The 22,996-nt window shown below is 36.1% G+C and overlaps 1 protein-coding gene across 1 annotated transcript in view; it reads left to right on the forward strand.

Moving 5' to 3' along the window:
- Window positions 1-22,996, forward strand: part of LOC150083336 (nucleolar protein 6-like) — a 485,807-nt gene that overhangs the window by 107,744 nt on the left and 355,067 nt on the right. Inside the window, exons 8-9 of the mRNA XM_090377194.1 lie at window positions 3,138-3,255; window positions 19,812-19,969. Of these exons, the coding sequence (XP_090233320.1) occupies window positions 3,138-3,255; window positions 19,812-19,969 (276 nt within the window). The remainder of the gene's footprint in view (window positions 1-3,137; window positions 3,256-19,811; window positions 19,970-22,996) is intronic.

Below are 22,996 nucleotides of genomic sequence, written 5' to 3' on the forward strand. Positions count from 1 at the left end.
ATCAACTTGGGGAAGGATTATGGGCTGTAGAATCTTATCTCTTACACCTGTTAGCAGTCAGAACCCCATTCCTGAAGATGTGGATGTTTGTATGACCACAGAGATTAATGCCACCCCACCCCACCCGAACAATCCACTTTTATCAAACTGACTATTTCTGTACATACAGAGGATTGTTTCGGGTTCCTCTTTTGCACCCCTCTAGGACCCAATAAGAATCTGAGTACAGATTGTACGTACAGTCAGTCCTCGTATAACACGTGTTTACACTACACAAATTCGATCATACACGATTTATAAATAGGGGAACGATATCTTATATAACACGAACCGAATTCGCTTATGCACGATTCGCCTTTGTGTTTACAAGAAATGGCAGTCGAACACGGAATCACCCCAACCGAACGCAACACGATAGGAATGAAGAGAAGATTCTGAAAATGTATTTGTTTTTTATATCAGTGAAGGGGAAACACATTTCACCATAATAACGTAAAAAGCAACACAATTCCAGCTATCGGTATAATCGCAAATGCAATTAGATCGAGTTTACTACCAGTTTATAACAGATTCCACTAGCAGAAACGCAACTAGAAATTGTTTTTATTGTTTTATGGTAGTAACCCCTAGAAATGTGCTTTAGTAAAATGTGAGGTGTTAATAGTGTATCTCTGTTGTTTATTCAGATGCTACAGGCGTGCCTTTGTTTATGTGTATCAAGCTTGCCTTCTCGTTTTAATTGTGCTTTATTCCCCAAAAATGAGTAAAATACTGTACTTAAAAGGTGTGAAAAGGAAGTGTCGTGGTGAAGACACTGCAGATTCAGAGAGAAAAAGAAAAGCAATATCGATAAACAGAGGCGGACTGCATCGAAAATTTGTAGTGGCCTCATACTATGGTTTATGGCCAAAATCACATCAGCCTCCGGCCCACCGGAGTTTCCTCGGTAAGGCATATGGCCAGTCCGCTTCTGTCGATAGAGAAAAAATATGAAATTGTGAAACACTTTGAGCGAAATGAAAGACCATGTGATACTGCACGTGCTACAGACCTAAATGAGGCAATGCCGAGAATTTCAAAGAATGCAGAGAAAATAAAAACAACTTTCATAGCAGGAACAACTCAAAGTGTAATTAAAATCCATTAGATCAAGACGCAAAGAGTTGGAAGGGATGGAACGGCTGTCATCTGTTTGGATAGAAAATCAAACAAAAAACAAGTTTGCTTACGATAGAAGTAAAAGCATTAGCAATATTTTATTATGTAATAAAATACTTACGTATTTTATTACGACAATTTATTGTGTTTGGTAATGTTTTGGTTACAAATGTGTGTTCAATCTTGGGTGGCCGGCACCTAACCCTATTTTTTCCATAGGACCTGTTGTTTATATTGCATGAGGGTTTCTAGGAACACAACTATCATGCTATACGAGGACTGACTGTACTCATCTGCAAAGAGCATGCAGTGACATTCCTTAGCGGTCCAGTTACAGTGTTCAAGTGTCCAAATTCTTCTTCTCCTACAGTGTTAGGCACACAATAGAATATCCACCATAAATCTTCTCACATAAAGTACACCTCTGTGCAGATGATTTTAAATAGGTTGGATTGATGCCCATGTTTGATGTCACTGCTGCTGAGTAGGGAGGGGAGGGGATATTATTTCATGTGTTTTCATGAACTGTGACCCTATTCTGGATGTCTATGAATGAGTCTAGGTTTCCCAGGTTTCAGTTCCAAGTGTGGGACTACAGTGGTATGTGTGTTGAAGTTGACCATGGTTCAGATCCATATTGACCAAAAAGTATGATAATGTTCTTGTATTCTGTATCTTTTACACCTCTCTGACTCGGTTTAATATAATAATAATAATAATAAACCCTTCAGTTTATACTCATAAATTGAAGATTATTCTTTTAAGAAATGGATATGAAGGAGATAAATTTCAAATTCATCTCAAACTTCATTTTCAGTTCGCTTATCTGCATTATCAAGCATTAAATGCTCTGATAATTTGGGAAAGCCTTCCTGTATATCTACTTGTTTTATACACTGAATCTGCATTATACAAGTTAGTTAATGTATGTAGTGGGTTACATTTTAGCTGCATTAGCAAATAGTAAAAATTCCTGATTGATAACACTGTATATGAGCCTATGTGATATGAATTTTAAAAAAATAAATAATTGATGCATTTCTATTGGTCTGAATTTAATGAAATTTGGGTTTACTCATCAAGCCACTATACCACAGCCAAATATAAAGCATAATGAAAATTCATGCACTAGGAGTTGAGTTATTACATGCAGAATGGATGGACAGACAAATAAATAATTTCCTGATTTCTGTTGTTCCGATTTTAATGAAAGTTGGGTGGCTCAACAAGTTTTTCTAAAAGGACCAAATATAATATTTTATGAAAATCCATCCACTAGAAGTTTGAGTTTTTTCATGCAGAAGGACAGATATGGTGAAGATGATAGGTGCTTTATGCATGTATGCCAATGTGCCTAATAAAACAAAAAGATATGCAGGAAATATATACTTTTTTTTGCCCCACTGTCATAAAAAAATGTGAGGCTCATTTTTAGTCAAGTGTGCTGTGTTGGCTGTTGTAACTACTGATTGGTATAACCAAATTATTTTCATAATTGAGTATTGATTACCATAATCAATTATGGAATAAAAAAATGACTGTGAACTGAATTCAACTGATACTATCAGAACTAAAGCTTAAGTTCTATATTTCTTTATGACGCATATCTCTCTCTCTCTCTCTCTCTCTCTCTCTCTCTCTCTCTCTCTCTCTCTCTCTCTCCCCCCCCCCCCCATTTTTGATTATTAGTCATAATCGATTTTGACCACTTAGTTATGCCCATCACTAGTTGTAACAATAAATTTGTAAATTTGTTAATGTCCTTTGCTTTATGCATTCTAGAAATAAAAACAAACTATTTTATGAGTTGTAGAAATATATGTTAACAAGTATATATTGTAAAGTATAGTTATTAAACTTTGCAATAGTTCTGTTATGTTATGAAGACAAATTTGGTAATTAGAAAATTTATTTTATCTGTGATTAAGAATAAAATTGCCAAAATGCTATTTTTGTTTGCTCTTTTATTATTTTCACAGGACTTAGGTGGTTTCACTGGTTTTCTCATGACAATGTTTGCAGTATATCTGGTATTTACCCAAAAGATTAGACCACTTAGTTCTTATCAGGTTTTTAGGCATTCACTAATGCTATTGGGTAAGATTTCAAATTTGTAATATTAACATAATCAAAACAAACTTTTTCAAGTTTAACTAGTTCTATTGAAAAATTATAGAATTTCAGATCATTCAAGGAGGTTTTTTTTTGTGCCTCTGTTTTATAATATAGTTATGCATATTTTGTAATTATTAAAAAAAATTCCAGCAAAAGTCAGCCCCAAACGCCATCATCTAGTGATTAAAAGAATATCAAAGTGATTAAGCAGTGCATTTCTATATATATATACTTGTATTCATACATAATACATACAGATTTCTCATTATAGTAAAAGAATTCTCTCTTTACTGACTTAAAGAAAATTTCATGAAAATTTTCTCTCTAAATAACCACTCTTTTTCCACTGGGTTTTTAAAAAACTTGTGTTTAAAAAATTTGTAAAGTTGTTTTTTTTTAAAGTTGTAAAAAAATTTTTAAAACCGACATCGTATAAGAGTGGTTATTTAGAAAGGAAAATTTCATGTAAAATTGCCATGTAACGTCATTTCCTAATTATATTAGGTCTAAGTATGGACCAACGACATTCCGTAATTACATCTTTAGAAAACCCACATGGTATAAAATTGGTTTTTTAGAGAAAAATTTTGGGGAAAATCACCATGTAACATCATTTCCTAATTATACAAATTTGTATCAACTCTTAACAAACTAAACTCTCCAGCTGCTTAGTCACTAGATAACACTTCTGGGGCAGTCAAGTTTACCTCCAGAGTTAAGGAGTAACCTTGAATTAAGATACATTACTACCACTTGGGCTTTTGAGCCCAACTTGTACTGACAGTGTCATTTGTGAACAGGACCTGGAGAACATCACAGAAGAAGAAATTGTCCAAGAGTTAGGCAGTCAAATAGTTCTGTGTTCAAAAGAAATACCAATTTAAAAAGATGGCGTACTAGTTCTACTCATAATGTAAATCTTACACTCAGCCTACCAGGCTCACCAAATAGTGTAAACACAGTCTGCTACTATATGATGTTATAAATGTTAAAAAATTTGGAATTTTTAAACCACATATCAGGGCTGTTTTCCTCAGTTTACAAAATATCCAAACTGTAAAGGTAATCACAATCCTGTTCCAGAGCATGTGAGAAATGGTAAACAAAAAGAAATACAAAACAGAACACAAATTGCATAAAAACACATTTTGCCAGGCAAAACTTGTTTTTATGACAAAATATACCCATGCAACAGCAATGTGAAAACATCGACACCTACTCAATTGGTGAGAGAATTATATTTGAACTGTTCTGAACTAATAATTTGGGCTGCTTCAAAAGAACTGTTAGATTTTTATTGAAACTTTCAATAAATCCAGCAATTGATATTGTTTATGTCTTGTGTGTAAGCCTAAAGTATGTAAAGAGATTGGGTACTGAAAACTACTTTAACCCTTTGCAGTCCAATGTCACGCTGGGTGCACATTGTTAAATTCCAGTTACAGTCCAATGTTGCATCCAGCATGCCCATCAACATTTACAATTATGGAATTTGTTTTCCAGCTGTACTAGAGCAATTATTGTATTATTATCTATTTACATTTCTTATAAATAATCTTATTAATAAGAAATATTATAAGAGGCCATCAATATGACCTGCAGAGACTAATCCTGCATGGGAAGTTTAAGAGCAAAAGGAAGACAAAGAAAAAAGTGGCTCGATAACATCAAAGAAAGGACAGTGGGTCTTATGACACAAGAACTATTTCACAAAGCAAGAGACAGAGTTTGTGGGAAAATGTTGGTCTCCATTGTTCAAATTGAACATGGAATCTGAATAAAAAGAAGATAAATAGTCTGAAAAGCTAAATTCATGTTTATTAGTGTTTATATTCAATTATTAAGCATATGCAGCATTGTTTTTTAGTATTTTTTCAATTATTGTACTGCATTCTATTTATACGAGGGGGGTATATAATTATACTCTGTATAATTATATACAGAGATAATTATATCTCTGTATCTATTAAAGGTAGATACAGAGATATAATTATCTCTGTATCTACCTTTAATCCTAATATTATCAAAAATGACTTTACATTAACATTTACAATTATGGAATTTGTTTTCCAGCTGTACTAGAGCAATTATTTGCTCTAGTACAGCTGGAAATATCAAATACCGTTTTATAATATCAAAATGATCTGTTATTATATAAATTTGCCATTCTTCCAACATTAACATAGAGTTGTAGAAACCTAGAATTAGATAAAGTCATCATGATGGCTGCCAGGCCAGCAAATTGGCCAGATGGTGCCCCTTGCATTCTATAAATTCAGCCACAGACTGATATATAGTCTCTTCCCCTGCCGACTGCCACCCACAATGTTTTTCTGAGATTTAAGGTAAATACTACAGTATTTTATGTTGATGCATACCTGTTGGGCTTTGGGTTCCAATCCCAGTTTGCTGTAAGTACCAAACATAAAATAAATTTAACTTTTGGTCACATATTATCAAAATTGAATGGGATATACCAAAACAGAAAATAGGTAATTAATAATAATAAAACTTTTACTCGGACTACAGAACGTGTATGCATGAGACATTCATTTTGTATGGCTATCTGCCTGTTTTAAGCTCCTGAAAATGTAGCGGAGAGATGGCCAAGTGGATTAATGTAATTTTTTCATTTCCTCTCTAACCCTTTTATATTCCTTTTCAAATTGCTCTTTTATTTTTTATTTTATTTTTTCTCAACATGGTTCTTTAGATATAAGTTCATACAAATTCAGATTTAGTATTTAATTAGTAAAATTAGGATTTAACATTATTAAATAAATAATAAAAAAATGGCAAACTTGCTACTGCTAGCACACGAAATTGCTAGTCAGCACCATTAGGCCTTAATGCCTGAAATACTTTCCATACAAGTTATAAATACAGGCAACCCCCGTATAACACAGTTTGAGAATTGTGACAATCCTCCCACAACCCAGTTCTTATATAACACGGTTTCACTCTAGCACAGTTTGAGAATTGCAGGAAATCTCACATAACAAGGTATTTTTTTGCTTTTGTGCTGGGAAAATCCTTCTATTATGTTGGATGTAATTTTTCAACGTTTCCATTCCATTTTGTGAATCTCCAGTGTTGACTCGCTAGTCGTTATCGCTTCGTGATATTTTTCTAAAGCACATTTCTGTAGATCACTATCATAAAGCAATTTGCACTTTCTGTTTTATTGGGCTTTTCTATTAGTGTAATCTAATTATTAAACGAGTAGTAAACTCGATCTTCTTGCATTTGCTATATACCGACAGCTGGAATTCTGTGGGTTTTCTCATTATTATGGTGAAATGTGTTTCCCCTTCCATCAAATATTCAATCATATAAAAACAAATAATTTTCAGAAACTCATTACTCCTTATCTCACTTGCAACTTGTGCGTGCTCTGTTATTTGTTATTAATTGCTTATTGTTTTTACTGTTTTAAATTTTACAACCAAAAAAAAGCAGTGAACAGAAATATCAATTGGTATGTACATATTACAGTACGTATTAATTAAGCTATGTATGTAAGTATAAATTTATTTTTATTTTGCTAACTGGAAAATATTGTTCTGATTTTCACTTATCTTTTAACTTTGTTAATTGGTAAGGTCATAAATTTATGCTTTATATCTTTACTTTTATAGCCTGTGGATAATATTCCTCCTATTTTTGCTTATTAGAAACGCCGCTTAAAACAGTATTTTATTATAAAGAGTCCATCATAAAGTGATTTGATTACAGTGAGCCAATCATAAAGCAAGGGTCCACTGTATTTTTTGGGAGATCCCTGGGTTAGGATCTGTGCTTGTTTGAGAGCATAAAAAATTGTGACTTTGAAGCGTGCAGTTCGTGACTTTTAAGGTTTTTGTAAGGTTATTTTGGTTTTTATTTGATCGTTTATTCATTTTTTCAGTTATGTATTACTAAACTTCGTTCTTTGTTGTGAATTAAATTCCAGGCCTAAATTATGTCCATGAAAGCAAAAAAGCACCTCTCAAGAGAAACTTTATTTCTTTAGGAATCAAAGATACAAATTTTGAATCGTCTTAAAAAAGGGGTAAAGGTTTTGCAAAAAATTTAAATTTAAATGAAGCAACAATCTGGACCATAAAAAAATGAACAGAAAATTAGAACTGCTGTTGCTACAGGACTTTCATTTCCACAAATATGACAGCTCATCCCTGAGCACCAATAATTGAGAAAATGAAAAAGCACTCAGCATTTGGATTGACGATAGCAGTAAAAAACGGATCCCATTAGACGGAAATCTAGTTAAACAAAAAGGCACTAAAAATTTATAACCATTTAAAAGAAAATGGAGAATCTTCTGTTAACCCGGTGTTTGTTACCAGTAAAGGTTGGTTTGAGCGATTTAAAAACCACTTCTTGTTACATAACGTAAGAATTCAAGGGGAAAGTGCATCGGCTGATAATGAAGCTGCCAAGGAGTATGCAGAGGTATTTCAAAAAATTATTGAAGAGCACGGATCAAGTTTTTAATGCCGATGAGACAGGCCTTTAGTAGAAAACAAATGCCCAACAGAACATTTATTTAAAAAAAAGAGACTTACTTTTCTTGTCATTGGAATGTAGAGCAGTACCTTAAGCAGCAAGCTAAGAAGTAGTTAAATTTTGAAATTTGTAATCCAAAATCAAAAACTAGAATTTAGAAATTTACTATAAACATATTCTCAGTTATAAAATCCACTTTGCTAAATGCATAGGCATCTGAGCTAACTGTAAGATGCTCCTTTTCTAATGACAAAAACGACAAATGCCATTGTCCCATTTCTCCCCATTTCTAGGGAGTGATCACCGGGTGATCACTCCCTAGAATTGGGGAGAAATGGGACAATGACAGTCAGTACGGTCGCATTTTACTGTGCTCTGTGTTCAACATAGTTTTTTGGTCGGATCTAGGTCGCCAACGGTGTTGAAAGTTTACCTATTGTGAGGACACAATGTACATTCATACAGTGTTAATCTCCAACCTCTAGGACAGGTACAACAGGTTAAATCTTTAATAATTGTTTTCGAAAATTCTGTTAATAAATGACTATATTCACATAGTCAGACTGCTCAGGTACGTCGTCAAGGTCGCGAGCCTCGCAAGGAGAAGGCATGGAAGTGACCCTTGCAGGTTAATCTTTGCCCGAAGCTTCTCCACTGCCTTCACATAAATAAGGAACTTGAAACAGTATGGGAAAGACAATTGTAGTACATTCCTAATGTAAAACGAACCATATCCGGATTAACACGCCAAATGCATGTGGGTCAAGTAGCCATACTCGAACTGATCTTACCCTGCTGGACTGATTGCAAGGACAAATACAGTGACTGCTGTACAGCGGCCAGAAATAGTTTAATCCTAATTCTCCTTGTGGACTGCTCCTGGTGTGAACAAAAACTGTTACGGCTAACTGGACTAAGTTAAAGTCAGGTGTTTCTTCCAGGTGTGGTTTAGTTTTGTAACAGAAAAACTGTCAACCAGTATAACGATGTCTGATGATTATTCTCTATCGGAAATTCTTGGAAATCTAACAATAGCTCCAGACTTTCTAAACACTGGGTTGAAAAAACCTTTAGACGAATTTGTAGATATTCTAGGGAAGCAATTACCCCAACTGGGATCACCTGAAGGTGCAGCTGATTCTCAGTCGGTAAATAACCCAGGGCATTCGAACTGTATGCTTAATTAAGATTACCTGAGTGTTCTGAAAAATAATTTTCTAGATATTTTTAAGTCGGGATCCACCGTTACCCCCCTCATGGTGGTGGAAGCTGGTAAAATTTGAAACAGTATGGAACGATTGGTGATTGATCTCACCATTGATAATGAGAGGTTAAAAACAAATTTAGATTTAAGAGTTTTGCCTATGTCCACCCCTTTGGCCACTTATGCTAAGGTGGCTGCAGTGAGCGCAGGCATAAAGACTGCTGCTGAACTGATTCCCTTGGGAACTCAGTCAAAGCATGTAGTATTGATTAAAGCTAGTGAAAAGTGTGAATTAAAAATGAGTGAAGAAGTTAAACAGGTGATTGCAATGAATTTTAAATCCGAACTTGGGGAGTACAAATTAATTGTAGACTTGCCCCGAAAACTAAACCCGACTGTGATACTCTATGACATACAAAAAGATATGTCAGACCAAGAATTCTTGGAGGATCTGTATGTCAAAAACTTGGGCGAGCACAATGTTAGTGAGTAAGATTTCAAAAAGGGGTTAAGGTGAGGTTTAAGATTAACGCTAAAAACAAAAACAACAAACACTGGATAATTGAAGTTCCTGCCTATATCAGGCGAATCATATTAAAAGATGATGCTCGCGTCTATCTTGGCTGGTCAGTTCACAATGTGAAGGATTTTATTATCGCGTCACATTGTTTCAAATGTTTGGCGTATGGGCATTCGGCTAGATATTGTAGACAGCAGGACTACATGTGGGCATTGTGGACTGCAAGGTCATCAGTTGCAATCGTGTCCCACTCCTGAATCACCCGTTACATGCCCAAACTGCAAAATAAAAAAGAGGAAATCAGATCACTCGTATCGTGACTCGAAGTGTCCTGAGTTCTTGCGAGCTCAGGAGGTCACCAAATCTCACACAAATTACATTCAGTAAGATAAAAAATGTACAGCATGGTGAGAGATTAAAAATATTACAGTTAAACTGCCAGCATTTTGCATCTGCAATGAGTGATATCTCTAAAATAATTACAGATCATAAAATTTACATACTAGGGCTTCAGGAATTATACTCCTACAAAGGCAAAGTTAAAGGATTACAAGGGTGGTTCAATCTAATGTATCTGTTACAGGACAGAGTGCAAATGCTGTGGCAAAGGTGTGGGCAGCTCTTGTTATAGCGGACAAGCAGATCACAAAGGTAAATGGTCTCTGCTCCGAGCATGCGGCATGTGCATGCTTGGAAAGTAGTTTTGGACAAATATTCTTTATCTCAATCTACATGCAGTGCTCACAGCATTCTCAACAATTTGAGCCTTATCTAAACTTCCTTGAGACAGCTTTAATTAGGTTATCTGGCAAAAAGATAGTTATTATGACCGACGCAAATGCTTCTTCCACCATGTGGAACAGCCCCATAATGAATAATAAAGGTGAATTACTGGAGGAATTCATAATAACTAACGGATTGATTGTCTGGAACTCCGCTGGGCATCTGCCCACTTACTCATCCCCTTGTGGTCAGTCTTACATAGATGTCACTCTGTCAGATGCAACATTCGGGGGCGGAGCAGCAGTGCGTAGCACACGCTTCTTGATTAGACCGGGGTTCGAGCCCATCACCACCAAATACGGAGGAAGCGGGAAAGGTCAGGGAATGTCCACCACATATCCCGGAGCAATATGGCCTTAGTTGCTAATGCTCCTAAAAACCAAATAACAAAACAACAAACAACAGCAACATTCAGGAGATGCTTAGAAAACTGGACTGTTCACTCCTCTTGGTCGGTAAGCGACCACAATGTAATAATCTTTGACATAATATCTGATGAAAACACAGCAGCTTTGAGAGTCACTCATGACTTCCCCAGATACAAAACTCAACAAATCAATTGGAATCCTTTTGATAAACTACTTAAGGAAAAATTTACGGATGAAAAACTGACAAATCTGACAGATCTTACTTTGGACCAACATCTAAAAGAATTGATGGCAATCATCACCAAAATATGCGACGAGACGATTAAGATGAAACAGAGAAGACAAAATTCGGTTCCATGGTGGTCCTAGAACCTTTCTACTCTAAGGAATCATACAAAGGGCGCAAGACGAGATGTTCAGAGATCTAGGAGAGATGGTAGACCTGAAGATGAGATAAACTGCTTGAATGAAATATACAAAATGCGAGAAGGACATATTTCAACAATATTTACAAAAAAAAAATGCTCTGCTTGGGAACGCTTAGTTAAACAAACTATGTACCAGGAGCCCTGGGGCTTAATCTACAAGCTGACTCTAGACAAAATTCATCCGGGGGAAATATTCTCCTCTGTACTTAGACCTGATAACTTCGAAACTCTGACATGGGCCGAGACTATTGAAACAATTTTAGATGAATTGATTATGCAGGATGAAACTGTATGAGAAAGTCCTGTGCAAACAGCCATTCGTTTAGAACATCTTTCCTCTGTAGGCCAAAGCCATGAAGATGATTTTGACAGGGACGAGGTATGTCTTGTTGTTGTGACTTTGCGTGATGGCAAATACCCTGGACTGGACATATTATAAGTTACCATTGTTAAAAGAATCTGGAGCACCTGCCCCCAACTGATGATGAGCCTCTTTAATGCCCGCCTACAATATGGATCCTTCCCCTCTCCTTGGAAAAAGCAAATCTTAAATTACTCGTTAAGAATCCTAACAAAACAGCAAATCAGGCAAATTCATACCGGCCAATTGCTTTACTTCCGGTCTTCGGAAAAATACTAGAGAAGCTGATTGTAGCGAGATTCCAAAAGCACTATAAAGAAAGAAACCTGAACTACAGATATCAGTTTGGCTTCACAGCCGGGATGTCTACAGTGGATACCATTAACCAATGAAATGTATGTCCTCGGCCTCCTTGTGGACTTCAAAGGGACCTTTGACACTGTTTGGTGGCAAATGTCCCGGAGAGGTTCCAAGAGGCTGGAGTCTCCGTGCCTGTTTATCGTCTTATCATGGATTATTTCCAGAATGGCCCACTTGTGGTCTCCAGTGGATCCTGCTCTGTTGCGAGACCTGTGACTTGCGGTTGCCCTCAGGGATCAGTTCTCGGACCAGTATGCTGGAACGTGGTCCTTGATGGGTGGCTGGAAACCGAACATAATTGCACTACTAAGATCGCTTACACAGACAATTTAATTATCCTTGTTTCTGGAAACTCCAGACTACAACTTGAAATCCGTGCTAATGAAGTCCTATCAGACCTAGATGAGTGGTGTAGTACACATAAATTAACCATTTCTGTTCCCAAAACAAAACAAATTCTTCTTAAAGGAAAATTAGACCCAAATAGACCTTCAAGTATTAAGATTAAAGAACAATCAATAAAATTAGTTAACTCGTACAAATACCTAGGAATTATGTTATATAAACTTCAATTCATTACCCATGCTAAATATGTACTAAGCAAAATCAAGACTTTGACAGGCAAAATAATCAGAATTACCGGAGGTTCTTGGGGTCTGAAACCCTCCACTCTCAAGCTGTGTACTACAAATGCATATTTATTCCTATTGTCTGTTATGCTGCAGGTGCTTGGGGCCCCAGCGTACACAGAGTTATGGTTGAAAAAATCTTGACTCGAGCCCAGCGCTTCTTCCTGATTGCAACTTCAAGATCATGTTGCACAGTTTCAACGTCGGCACTACAGGTAATCAACGGCAAACTACCAATTAAATACGAAGTGCTGTACAATTACTTTCAGTATTGTAGAAGGAAGGGTATTGCAGCACAGTTCAACCAGTTTTCTGTTAACCTGGACATGCCAGCGAAAGAAGACATGCTAGATTAAGAAACCAGTTCCTCCAGGAATGGCAAAACGAATGGACTAATGCCAACACTGGAAGAATTACTACCATTTTTATACCTGAAGTTGCTGAATTTAACAAAAAACATTGGCCCTAGTTTAACCCAGATCTTCATCTAAATGTCCTTCTATCCGGGCAGGCCGCCTCCTTAGCCAGGTGGGCAGGAGCAGCAGTGCATAGCACACGCTTCTTGATTAGACCGGGGTTCAAGCCCGTGACCACCAAATACAGAGAATGCAGAAAGGTCAGGGAATGACCACCGCATATCCCCGGAGCAATATGGCCTTAGTTGCTAATGCACCTAAAAACTAAATAACCAAATAACCTTCTATCCGGGCATGGCAGCCTAACCTCAAAGTTATTTACTCTGCATTTGGCTGCGTCTCCTCTTTGTAAATGTGGCTCAGAGGAGACAGTCCAACATATAATCTTAGAATGTCGATATTATGTAGACATTCGATTTGAACTTCAGACATTGACAGAAGTTTATGATGTAAATAACTTCACCAAGTTTTTAGAATGTAAGGAAAAATATCAGGCACATACTAACTTTGCTGACAAAGCTTTCCGCAGAAGGAAAGGACTTGCCGACCGAGAATAATTATGTAATAAGTGTACTACCACTGTATATATTGCCTTGATATTAATCGCATTGTTATAGGACCTCTGATGAGGAAATTTATTTATATTTATTGCCGGACGGCAATATTAGCGTTTAGTATAAATTAGTCGATGTGCCGGGTTCACTGTTGGGTGGGCGGTGTCCTGGGACTTCGGCCTCTGATAAGGTGCATAAATTGTAAAACTTAAATTCTATAAATTGTAAGGTATATATCGGACCTCATTGTAACCGAACTGGTAGGTAGTAGTAGTGGCATGTGATGCAAGAAAGCAAGTGTATGAGCTTATGCAGCATCAGCCAAAAAAAAAAAAAAAAAAAATCACACCATTCTCTCCAAATGCCTGTCCAGTTCCTCCTTAAATTTATTTAACCTGTCAACTTCCACAACGACAGATGGAAGTTTGTTCCAGCAATTAACCACCTGCTGGCTAAAGGCAAATTTCTGCACATCTATTCTACATCTGTCTTTTCTTAATTTGAATTTATGCCCCCTTAGGTTCGTAATCTGAACAAGTGGAAGGATCCCATCAGAATTCAGCGTGCTCAACCCATTCAAGGCCTTATACACCTCAATCAGATCACCGCGCAGGTGCCTAGTCTCCAGCCACTGCAATTTGCAGAACTTAAGCCTCTCTTGGTAAGAGGATCCCTTCATTCTCCTCACCAATCTTGTTGCCCTTCTCTGTACACGCTCAAGCAAATCTACATCCTTCCTAAAATGAGGCCTCCAGACCTGTACGCAGTACTCAAGGCGTGGCCTGACCATTGCCTTATACAGAGGGACAATCACCTCCTTCTCCCTGCTAGCAAAATTCCTATATAACTATCTATTAATGTAGAAATTGGTGCCTTCAACAAATTGTAATAGCTCAGTTGCAAGTGTTATGGATGGTCAAATGTGCAGCTATACTACATTGGTCTCAGGCAAGAGACTTATTGTTTGTAATCATACCTGTGAAGTTGGTGGATCAAGATGTTTTGCTAAACCACAAATTGTAAATAATGTACAGTTACTTTTCAGTGGCGGAGAGGGGAAACCCTGGAGCCCACAGAAAATAATAAAATACTTTATATCAGCTTATTGTTGAAGTTTGCAGATGATACGAAGGTTGTTAATGACAGTGTGCTACTGCAACAGAATGAAAATACTTTGTCCCATTTCTAGCGCTACATTCATTCATTCACTGATGTATATTGCGATGCTTACAGCTGCTGAAAACTTAATTTATAACAGTGATATTTGCCTGACAACATACAATTTCATCTAAAATATGCACAAAGATATAGTAATGGCATTCTTCCCAAGGATTTCTTGGCGTGATGTTTTGTTTAGCAATAACAGACATCACAGTGTATTAACAAAAGTAAAAAAAAAAACATACATCACAATATATTAATAACAAACTGTCAAATAATATTTTAGCATGAGTTTGATTGATATCAGCATACATCACTTACCTGGCACGGGTTCTAGACATAACTCACAATTTCTTTTAGTTGTCTTGTATTGTATTTTTAAATCTGTATCTATACCTAAGTTGGTGTGTCCACAAAATGAATGCTAGCTAGCTTGTAGTGCATAAAATGCATCAATAATAAGCAATGATAATTTCAAACCTCTAACCTTAATCTGATTTCCCCAATTTCTTATATTTTTGGCCTGACAACATATCAGTCTGTTAAGCAGTGAGTAAATGATGTCATTTACTATTTGCAGTGTTTACAGACTGTTAAAATAAAAAAAACAAAAATGGTCAAATAGTAGTAGTAGTAGTGGCATGTGATGCAAGAAAACAAATGTATACAGCATCAGCCAAAAAAAAAAAAAAAAAAAATTCACACAACCATTCCCTCTAAATGTTTGTCCAGTTCCTCCTTAAATTTATTTAAGCTATCAACTTCCACAATGACAGATGGAAGTTTGTTCCAGCAATTAACCACCCACTGGCTAAAGGCAAATTTCTGCACATCTGTCTTTCCTTAATTTGAATTTATGCCCCCTTAGGTTGGTAATCGGAACAAGTGGAAGAATCCCATCAGCATTCAGTGTGCTCAACCCATTCAAGACCTTATACACCTCAATCAGATCACTGCGCAGGTGCCTAGTCTCCAGCCACCGCAATTTGCAGAACTTAAGCCTCTCTTGGTAAGAGGATCCCTTCATTCCCCTCACCAATCTTGTTGCCCTTCTCTGTACACGCTCAAGCAAATCTACATCCTTCCTAAAATGAGGCCTCCAGACCTGTACGCAGTACTGAAGGCGTGGCCTGACCATTGCCTTATACAGAGGGATAATCACCTCCTTTTCCCTGCTAGCAAAATTCCAATATATCATTGACAAAACCCCATGACCTGCCCTGGCAGCCTGTCTGCATTGCTCAGAAAACTTCATATCTGCCTGCACAATTACTCCCAGGTCTTTTTCATTTTCTACCACCCTTAAGTGTAGTACCACACAGTTGGTAAGTTTCTCTGGGGTTACTTCTACCCATATGCAGTACTTTGCATTTGTCAAGGTTAAACTTCAGTTGCCACTTCTCAGCCAATCTGCTCAAATTTTCTAGATCCTGTTGAAGTAGCACACTGCCATTACTGTCATTAACAACCAACCCTGCCAAATTGCAAGATTCAGCTCTCATTTGAATAGAACAACTTTCACATGCATCCAAATTTGTTAATCATTCATTACATTTTATTACTGAGTGCAGTTGAAGTGCATTTATTTTATCATGAGTTCTGAATGTGAAAAATTCCAGATTTAGAACATTAAATTTTGCCGTCACTTAGGGAAATCTACTTCTGAAACACTGGAAACAGTAAATCAGGTTTATGGGGTGGATATTCATTCTTATAGTGTGATGCTCGAATGGCATAGATTCAAAGAGAGGGAGAGAAAGTGTAGCAGACAATGATGCTGAAAGACATTACACATCCTATGTTTTAAAAAATCTGAAACAGTGTGATAACTAATGTGTTAGAACTGTTGTGTATCTATTGATAAACCTGTAGAAATTTTAAATATTTCACGCAGGTGTTAGTGGAATTTTAAGGGATGATTTGAACATGCATCGAGTCACTCAGAACGTAGTGCCTCAAATACTTAGTGATAGTCAATGCAGAGAGGCTGACCAAGCTAGCCAGGTGGGTAAAGTGCCTGCCTGACAACCCAAAAGTCGTGGGTTCAAATCCTGCCTCGGGCTTGGATCACAATAAAATGCAAAAACTTTGGGAGGTGCATTATGGCCACAGAAACCGATACGCCAACAACTAACAAAAAAAAAAAAAAAAGAAAAAGAAAATGCAGTGAGCAGATAATTGTGGCAAACTCATAATAACACCTGATAATGATCATGTTCCTAGAGTGCTACACCACCAAGGATGAAACTTCACGTTTTCTTCATGATCCACAAAAATAGAAAGAATTATTGACTTGGTATCCCCTTGTTTGCCATGATCCAAGAAAAAAAAATTGGGCAAGGCAAATCAAAAGGGGGAAGTAATGTTAGAAATGTTTTTGACCATCATGATATTGTATACTACAAATTTATTCCTTAAGGTGTCAGTCACTATGAATAAAGAAAGATATGTGCAAGTGTTCTGCTTGCTGTGGGAAGCAATTCATAAAAAGAATTCAGTACAATGGGCATTGAAAGATTGGAAGTATTTCACAACTCTCCTGCACACCACACATATCTCATGCGGCATAAGCTCACTAAACACTGTTGTGCTACCATATATCTTTTGATTGCTTGACCTTTCACCATATGATTTTGTTTTCCTTTTCTGTAAATGAAACATTTACAAGGTTGTTGCATGTGCAACAAACAAGACATAAATTGATGTATCTTAACTTACTATCCAGCCAAAATAGTTCGTGAGCTGCTACCAGGATTGTATCAGTGGTGATAAAAAGGACATTTGCTTTATCGAAATGCACTGTTTCACAAATACCTCCCCCTCCCACCACAAATTTCGATATCTGTAAAGGATCCAGTCCCAAGATTGTTTCTCAATTTAGAAGGTATAATTCTGTCTATATGTTGAAGCCTCCAGAAAGAAATGTTTTAAAAGTTATATATGGTAATGTAAACAGCAGAATCCAGTAAAAGTTAATTTTTTATATTGAAACACTTAATGAATTTTATTCTGAATAAACACAGTCTACTGCATTGTTTTTTTTTTAAAGATAATTTAGATTAAATTTAACTTAAAACACACCAGACAATTTAGAGTTCTTCACTTCCTTCTTCCATTGTAAAAAAAAATTATAACTTTAGAAAAAAACATTAATATGATTTCTGGGATAAGGCATTGCATCTTCTTTTAATCTATGACACCATTCAAATAAGTTAGTGCAAACATTTAGGAAAATCTGCTCCTGAAACATTGGAAGCGGTCCATCAAGTTTATAGTGAAGATTCGGATTTATGTTAAATCTGTTTATTATCATTAATAAACTGTTTATTATTATATTAGCTTATGTACATATTTGCATTTTGTTTAGATCTGGCCACTGGTTGGGGTTAACATTTGAATTTACATTTCTTACATACATACACTTTATTATGATTTTGACTAGTTTGTTATTTTCTTTCTGTGTTTGGTTTGTATAGGGATATCAAGTGCTGATATGCCCTTGAAGAAGTTGTGCTTGCAAATTTCATGTCTTTATTAAGTAACAGCCTTCTGGTTCATTTCAAGATTTGCAAATGTACTTGTATAGATCTGGACAAATATTCCACAAGTACTTGTTTATCACTGACTTATTGGCAGTATACTTTGCCATCAGAATGCATGAATTACAGCTAGAGATGACCACAGCACATGTTGAACAAGTCAGTACAATGCCTGTTCTTATCTCCATACTAAATGTTTAATATGTATACAGCTTTTATTTGTATCCATCTTTTCTCTTATGGTGTTGCAGTTATTGTGCTGTAGTGTTATATCCTTTCATTGTTACTTATTTACCTGCAAACTATACTGGTTCTCAGAAAACATGCATCATTTATAGTTTTACAGAAAGCTTGTTTTCTTCCAGATTTCAGTCAAGTTTGTGTTATGTTTTTCACATATGAACTTTCCATATTTATCATATGAAATACAATACCAAGGTTGGGTGGTGCTGTTCATCTTTCACATTGACTATAATATGTGCCAATCACATGATCTACTATGTGATTCTGTTCTTGTTGTGGTTTGTTGGGTGATAGTGGAATCATGTTTTCTGTGATTTATGCTCTTATTTATTGACTTGGTTTAAGTTAATTCTTTTAATTATTTGTTCTTGAGAAAGATTGTTGGGAACACACTGCTTACCCGAAGACTGGTTTATTTTCTATGAGTATTGTTTTCTCTATATTTTGATTGTTAGACACCTATTCTGGAATTTAAAAAAAAAATTCTTCCATTTCATACTTGGTAAAAGTGTCATTTATTTTATTATTCATTAATTTGTTCATTGTCAGTACTTCATTTTTGTGGTTGTCGAAAAAAGCGAGGTTACTTGTTGCATTTCTTCAAATACAAACAGTACCAGATAGCAGAAAGACAAAATATGATTACAAGATTTTTTTATAATGTTTTTTTGTATGGTGATATATAAAGCATCACCTTTAGAAAACAAAATCTTTATCAATTTTGAAACGGAGCAAATTGAGTGTCTGCTATGAACAGAGTTTTAATGCAGATTTCTTGAGGGGAAAAAAAGCAAAGAAGACTCCTGCTACTAATTTGAAGTGTTTTGAGACAGGTATATTAGATGTTTATGTTGGATTTTTTAAATAAAGATTTATATTGTTATTTTCTTTTAATTTCAATGTCTGTTTTTTAAGTAGCTTTAATCAATTATTTTGACTTTTTTTCATGTGTTAGTGCTGTATATGAGACGTTAATAACCCCAGTTGTGCGTGCTACCATTGTCATGTTGGTTCTTATTTGAACTACTAATTTCTATGTTTATATACCTGTCCACATGGCACACATTAAAATTTTTATAGTTGTAATGAACAAAAATAGTACTCGTGAGACAAAAGGTTATCAACTCCTGCTATCTATATTTGCAGGTCTTCTTTTTTCTCATAATGATAAACAGGCTGTCAGAATGTCAAAAAAAAAAAAAAAAAAAAAAGTGCCAGCAAAAAAATCACAAAAAAATGATTATTGCAAAATTAAAAATAAAGCTTATAAGTGTATTTTAGTATTTTTTTCTTTTTTTGTTGTTTATGCAATAGAATTGCCATTTCCTTAATTACAGTTCATTGTATCTCTCAAAAATATAAAATGTAAAGTTTAACCGTGTATGTTCTCTTTCTGTTTAGGAGAAGATGCCTTTTTTAGGTAAAGTTATTTGAGAATATGACAAGAATATTTAATTCTATTTCAGCTGAGTCTACATTTGCAGAAAAAGGTATTTCCTTGGCACAGTCAGTCAAAGGACAACTGGAAATGAAAGATTTCAAAGATGCTTTTGAAGTTGTGTTTCTAGAATCATCGGGATATTTGAACCTTGCCGCTTCTCTTTCAAAGACAAAATTATATCGGGTACATTACAATTATTATTTATTTATTTATTTACTATTATTATTTATTTATTTTTTTTTTCTTTTCAATTTTTGTATTTTGCTATAGCCATGCAGTTCTTCATCTTCCATTGCATTTCACACTACTTTTTATTTGCTTGCCTTTTGTGGCACATAATTCACTCACTTTGGTTTTTCAATCTCATAGAGGTGACCTCTTGTATGCAGGGATGACATTTCAGGTACATGATATAATAATCCATAATCCTTATTTTGTAACATGGCAGATTTCACAATAAACAATATTGCCCACATCTTCACTTTGTCCTAATGAATGCGAAAATAACGTTAATAAAGATTTTCTTCTCTGAAAACTGGTGCAACTCTCTACCAGATGTGATATATTTATTTCAGATTTGGTGTCAATTATTCATTCGAATGCAACTTGATGGAACAAATTATAGATATGCATGAACAGGAGTTTTGACAAGTAAGAATAATAGGTGTGAACTAAAGTCAAGATGTGTAGTAGTAGTAGTAGTAGTAGTAGTAGTGGCATGTGATACAAGAAAGCATGTGTATGAGCTTATGCAGCATCAGCCAAAAAAAAAAAAAAAAAATCACACCATTCCCTCCAAATGCCTGTCCAGCTCCTCCTTAAATTTATTCAACCTATCAACTTCCACAATGAGAGATGGAAGTTTGTTCCAGCAATTAACCACCCGCTGGCTAAAGGCAAATTTCCACACATCTATTCTACATCTGTCTTTTCTTAATTTGAATTTATGCCCCCTTAGGATGTAATCTGAACAAGTGGAAGGATCCCATCAGAATTCAGCATGCTCAACCCATTCAAGGCCTTATACACCTCAATCAGATCACCGTGCAGGTGCCTAGTCTCCAGCCACTGCCATTTGCAGAACTTAAGCCTCTCTTGGTAAGAGGATCCCTTCATTCCCCTCACCAATCTTGTTGCCCTTCTCTGTACACGCTCAAGTAAATCTACATCCTTCCTAAAATGAGGCCTCCAGACCTGTACGCAGTACTCAAGGCGTGGCCTGACCATTGCCTTATACAGAGGGATAATCACCTCCTTTTCCCTGCTAGCAAAATTCCTATATATCATTGACAAAACCCCATGACCTGGCAGCCTGTCTGCATTGCTCAGAAAACTTCACATCTGCCTGCACAATTACTCCCAGGTCTTTTTCATTTTCTACCACCCTTAAGTGTAGTACCACACAGTTGGTAAGTTTCTCTGGGGTTACTTCTACCCATATGCAGTACTTTGCATTTGTCAAGGTTAAACTTCAGTTGTCACTTCTTAACCCATCTACCCAAATTATCTAGATCCTGTTGCAGTAGCACACTGCCATTACTGTCATTAACAACCCTTCCAACCTTTTTATCATCTGCAAACTTCGACATTAAGCCTGATATACCTTCATCAATATCATTGATAAATATACAAAACAACAGTGGACCCAACACCGAACCCTGTGGGACTCCACTAATAACATTAGTCCACGAAGAGCGGCACCCATTGATTACCACCCTCTGTCTTCGCCCACTTAAACATCCTTTTATCCATTGTAGCAACTTACCCTTAATACCATTCTGCTCCAATATGTACAATAGTCTTTCTTGTGCAACAGTGTCAAAAGCTTTCCTGAAATCCAAATATATGATATCAAAATTATTTTTTGCATCCAGTTCCTTTGTAACCACATCATAATATCCTATCAAGTTTGTCAGACAAGACTTTCCCTTAACAAACCCATGCTGTGTCTGAATTATTGCTGCAGTATTGTCTAGATGATCCTGCAATGCATCTTTAACCAGTGACTTCATTATTTTACCCGGAACAGAAGTTAAACTAACTGGTCTGTAATTACTCGTGTCACCCTTCGATCCCCCTTTGTGAACTGGGGATACATTTGCACATCTCCAGTCCGTGGGAACCTCCCCTGAGTCCAAGGATGCTCTCATAATTATGGCTAAGGGTTTTCTTAGTTGATTTGCCGCCTCCTTTAATATAATTGGATAGATCCCATCCACCCCAGGTGCTTTTCTTATGTTTAACTTCAACAATTTCTCCTCCACTTTGCTCTCAGTTATTACAAAATCATTAAGTATCCTGCTACAATTTGATAACCTTCTGCCATTTTCAAACCTTAATAATTCCTCATGTGTGAACGTAGATGTAAAATACTCATTCAGTTTGTTTGCTATCTGAGCAGGATCATCAGCAGTCGAACCATCGATGTCAAGTGGACCAATCAGATTCATCCCCTTCCCTTTAGAGTTTATATAAGTAAAGAAATCCTTGCTGTTTTTCTTAGCATCTTTTGCCAAGGATTTCTCGTAATTTGCCTTCGCCTGCCTAACCTCTTTTGTGACCTGATTACAGACTAGCTTATATCTGCCATAGGCTTCTGAGTCGCTTGATAATTTATATGCATCCCATGCATTTTTCTTCTCTGTTACGAGTCTCATTAGTTCATTTGATAACCATTTAGGCCTAAACCTTGAACAATATTTCTTAATAGGTATGAAACTTTTAGTAGCATCCATGATTAATTCCTTGAATGCTTCCCACTTAGAATTTACTGTTGGTAACATCGTCAGTTTATCCTACTGTACAGAATTTAAAAACTTTCTTAAACCACTGTACTCTCCGATATGGAAGCAAAAACCCTTTCCTTTACCCCTGATGGTAATTATATCTCTAAGTAAATCCCACATCAGTACACTGTGATCACTGCCACCTAGTGGTTCCTTTATCTGCAAATTCTTAATACACAAATGATCACTGCTGATAACCATATCAAGAGTATTACTCTCTCTGGTTGCCTCTCGAACATGCTGCTGCTGCAGAAAACAATCATCCAATAAATCCACAAAAGTCTGACTAGTGTGTGAGTGCCCAACCCACAAGTTCCAGTCAATATCTGGGAAGTTAAAATCCCCCATTATAAGACATTCTGATTTACTGGCCCACTCTATTTCTCTGTATAATTGTTCATTGTACTCATTCGAGTCATTAGGC

This window comes from Mastigoproctus giganteus, chromosome 7, assembly GCF_048544385.1.
Source record: "Mastigoproctus giganteus isolate SK-2022 chromosome 7, ASM4854438v1, whole genome shotgun sequence".
NCBI classification, from domain to species: Eukaryota; Metazoa; Arthropoda; class Arachnida; order Uropygi; family Thelyphonidae; genus Mastigoproctus; species Mastigoproctus giganteus.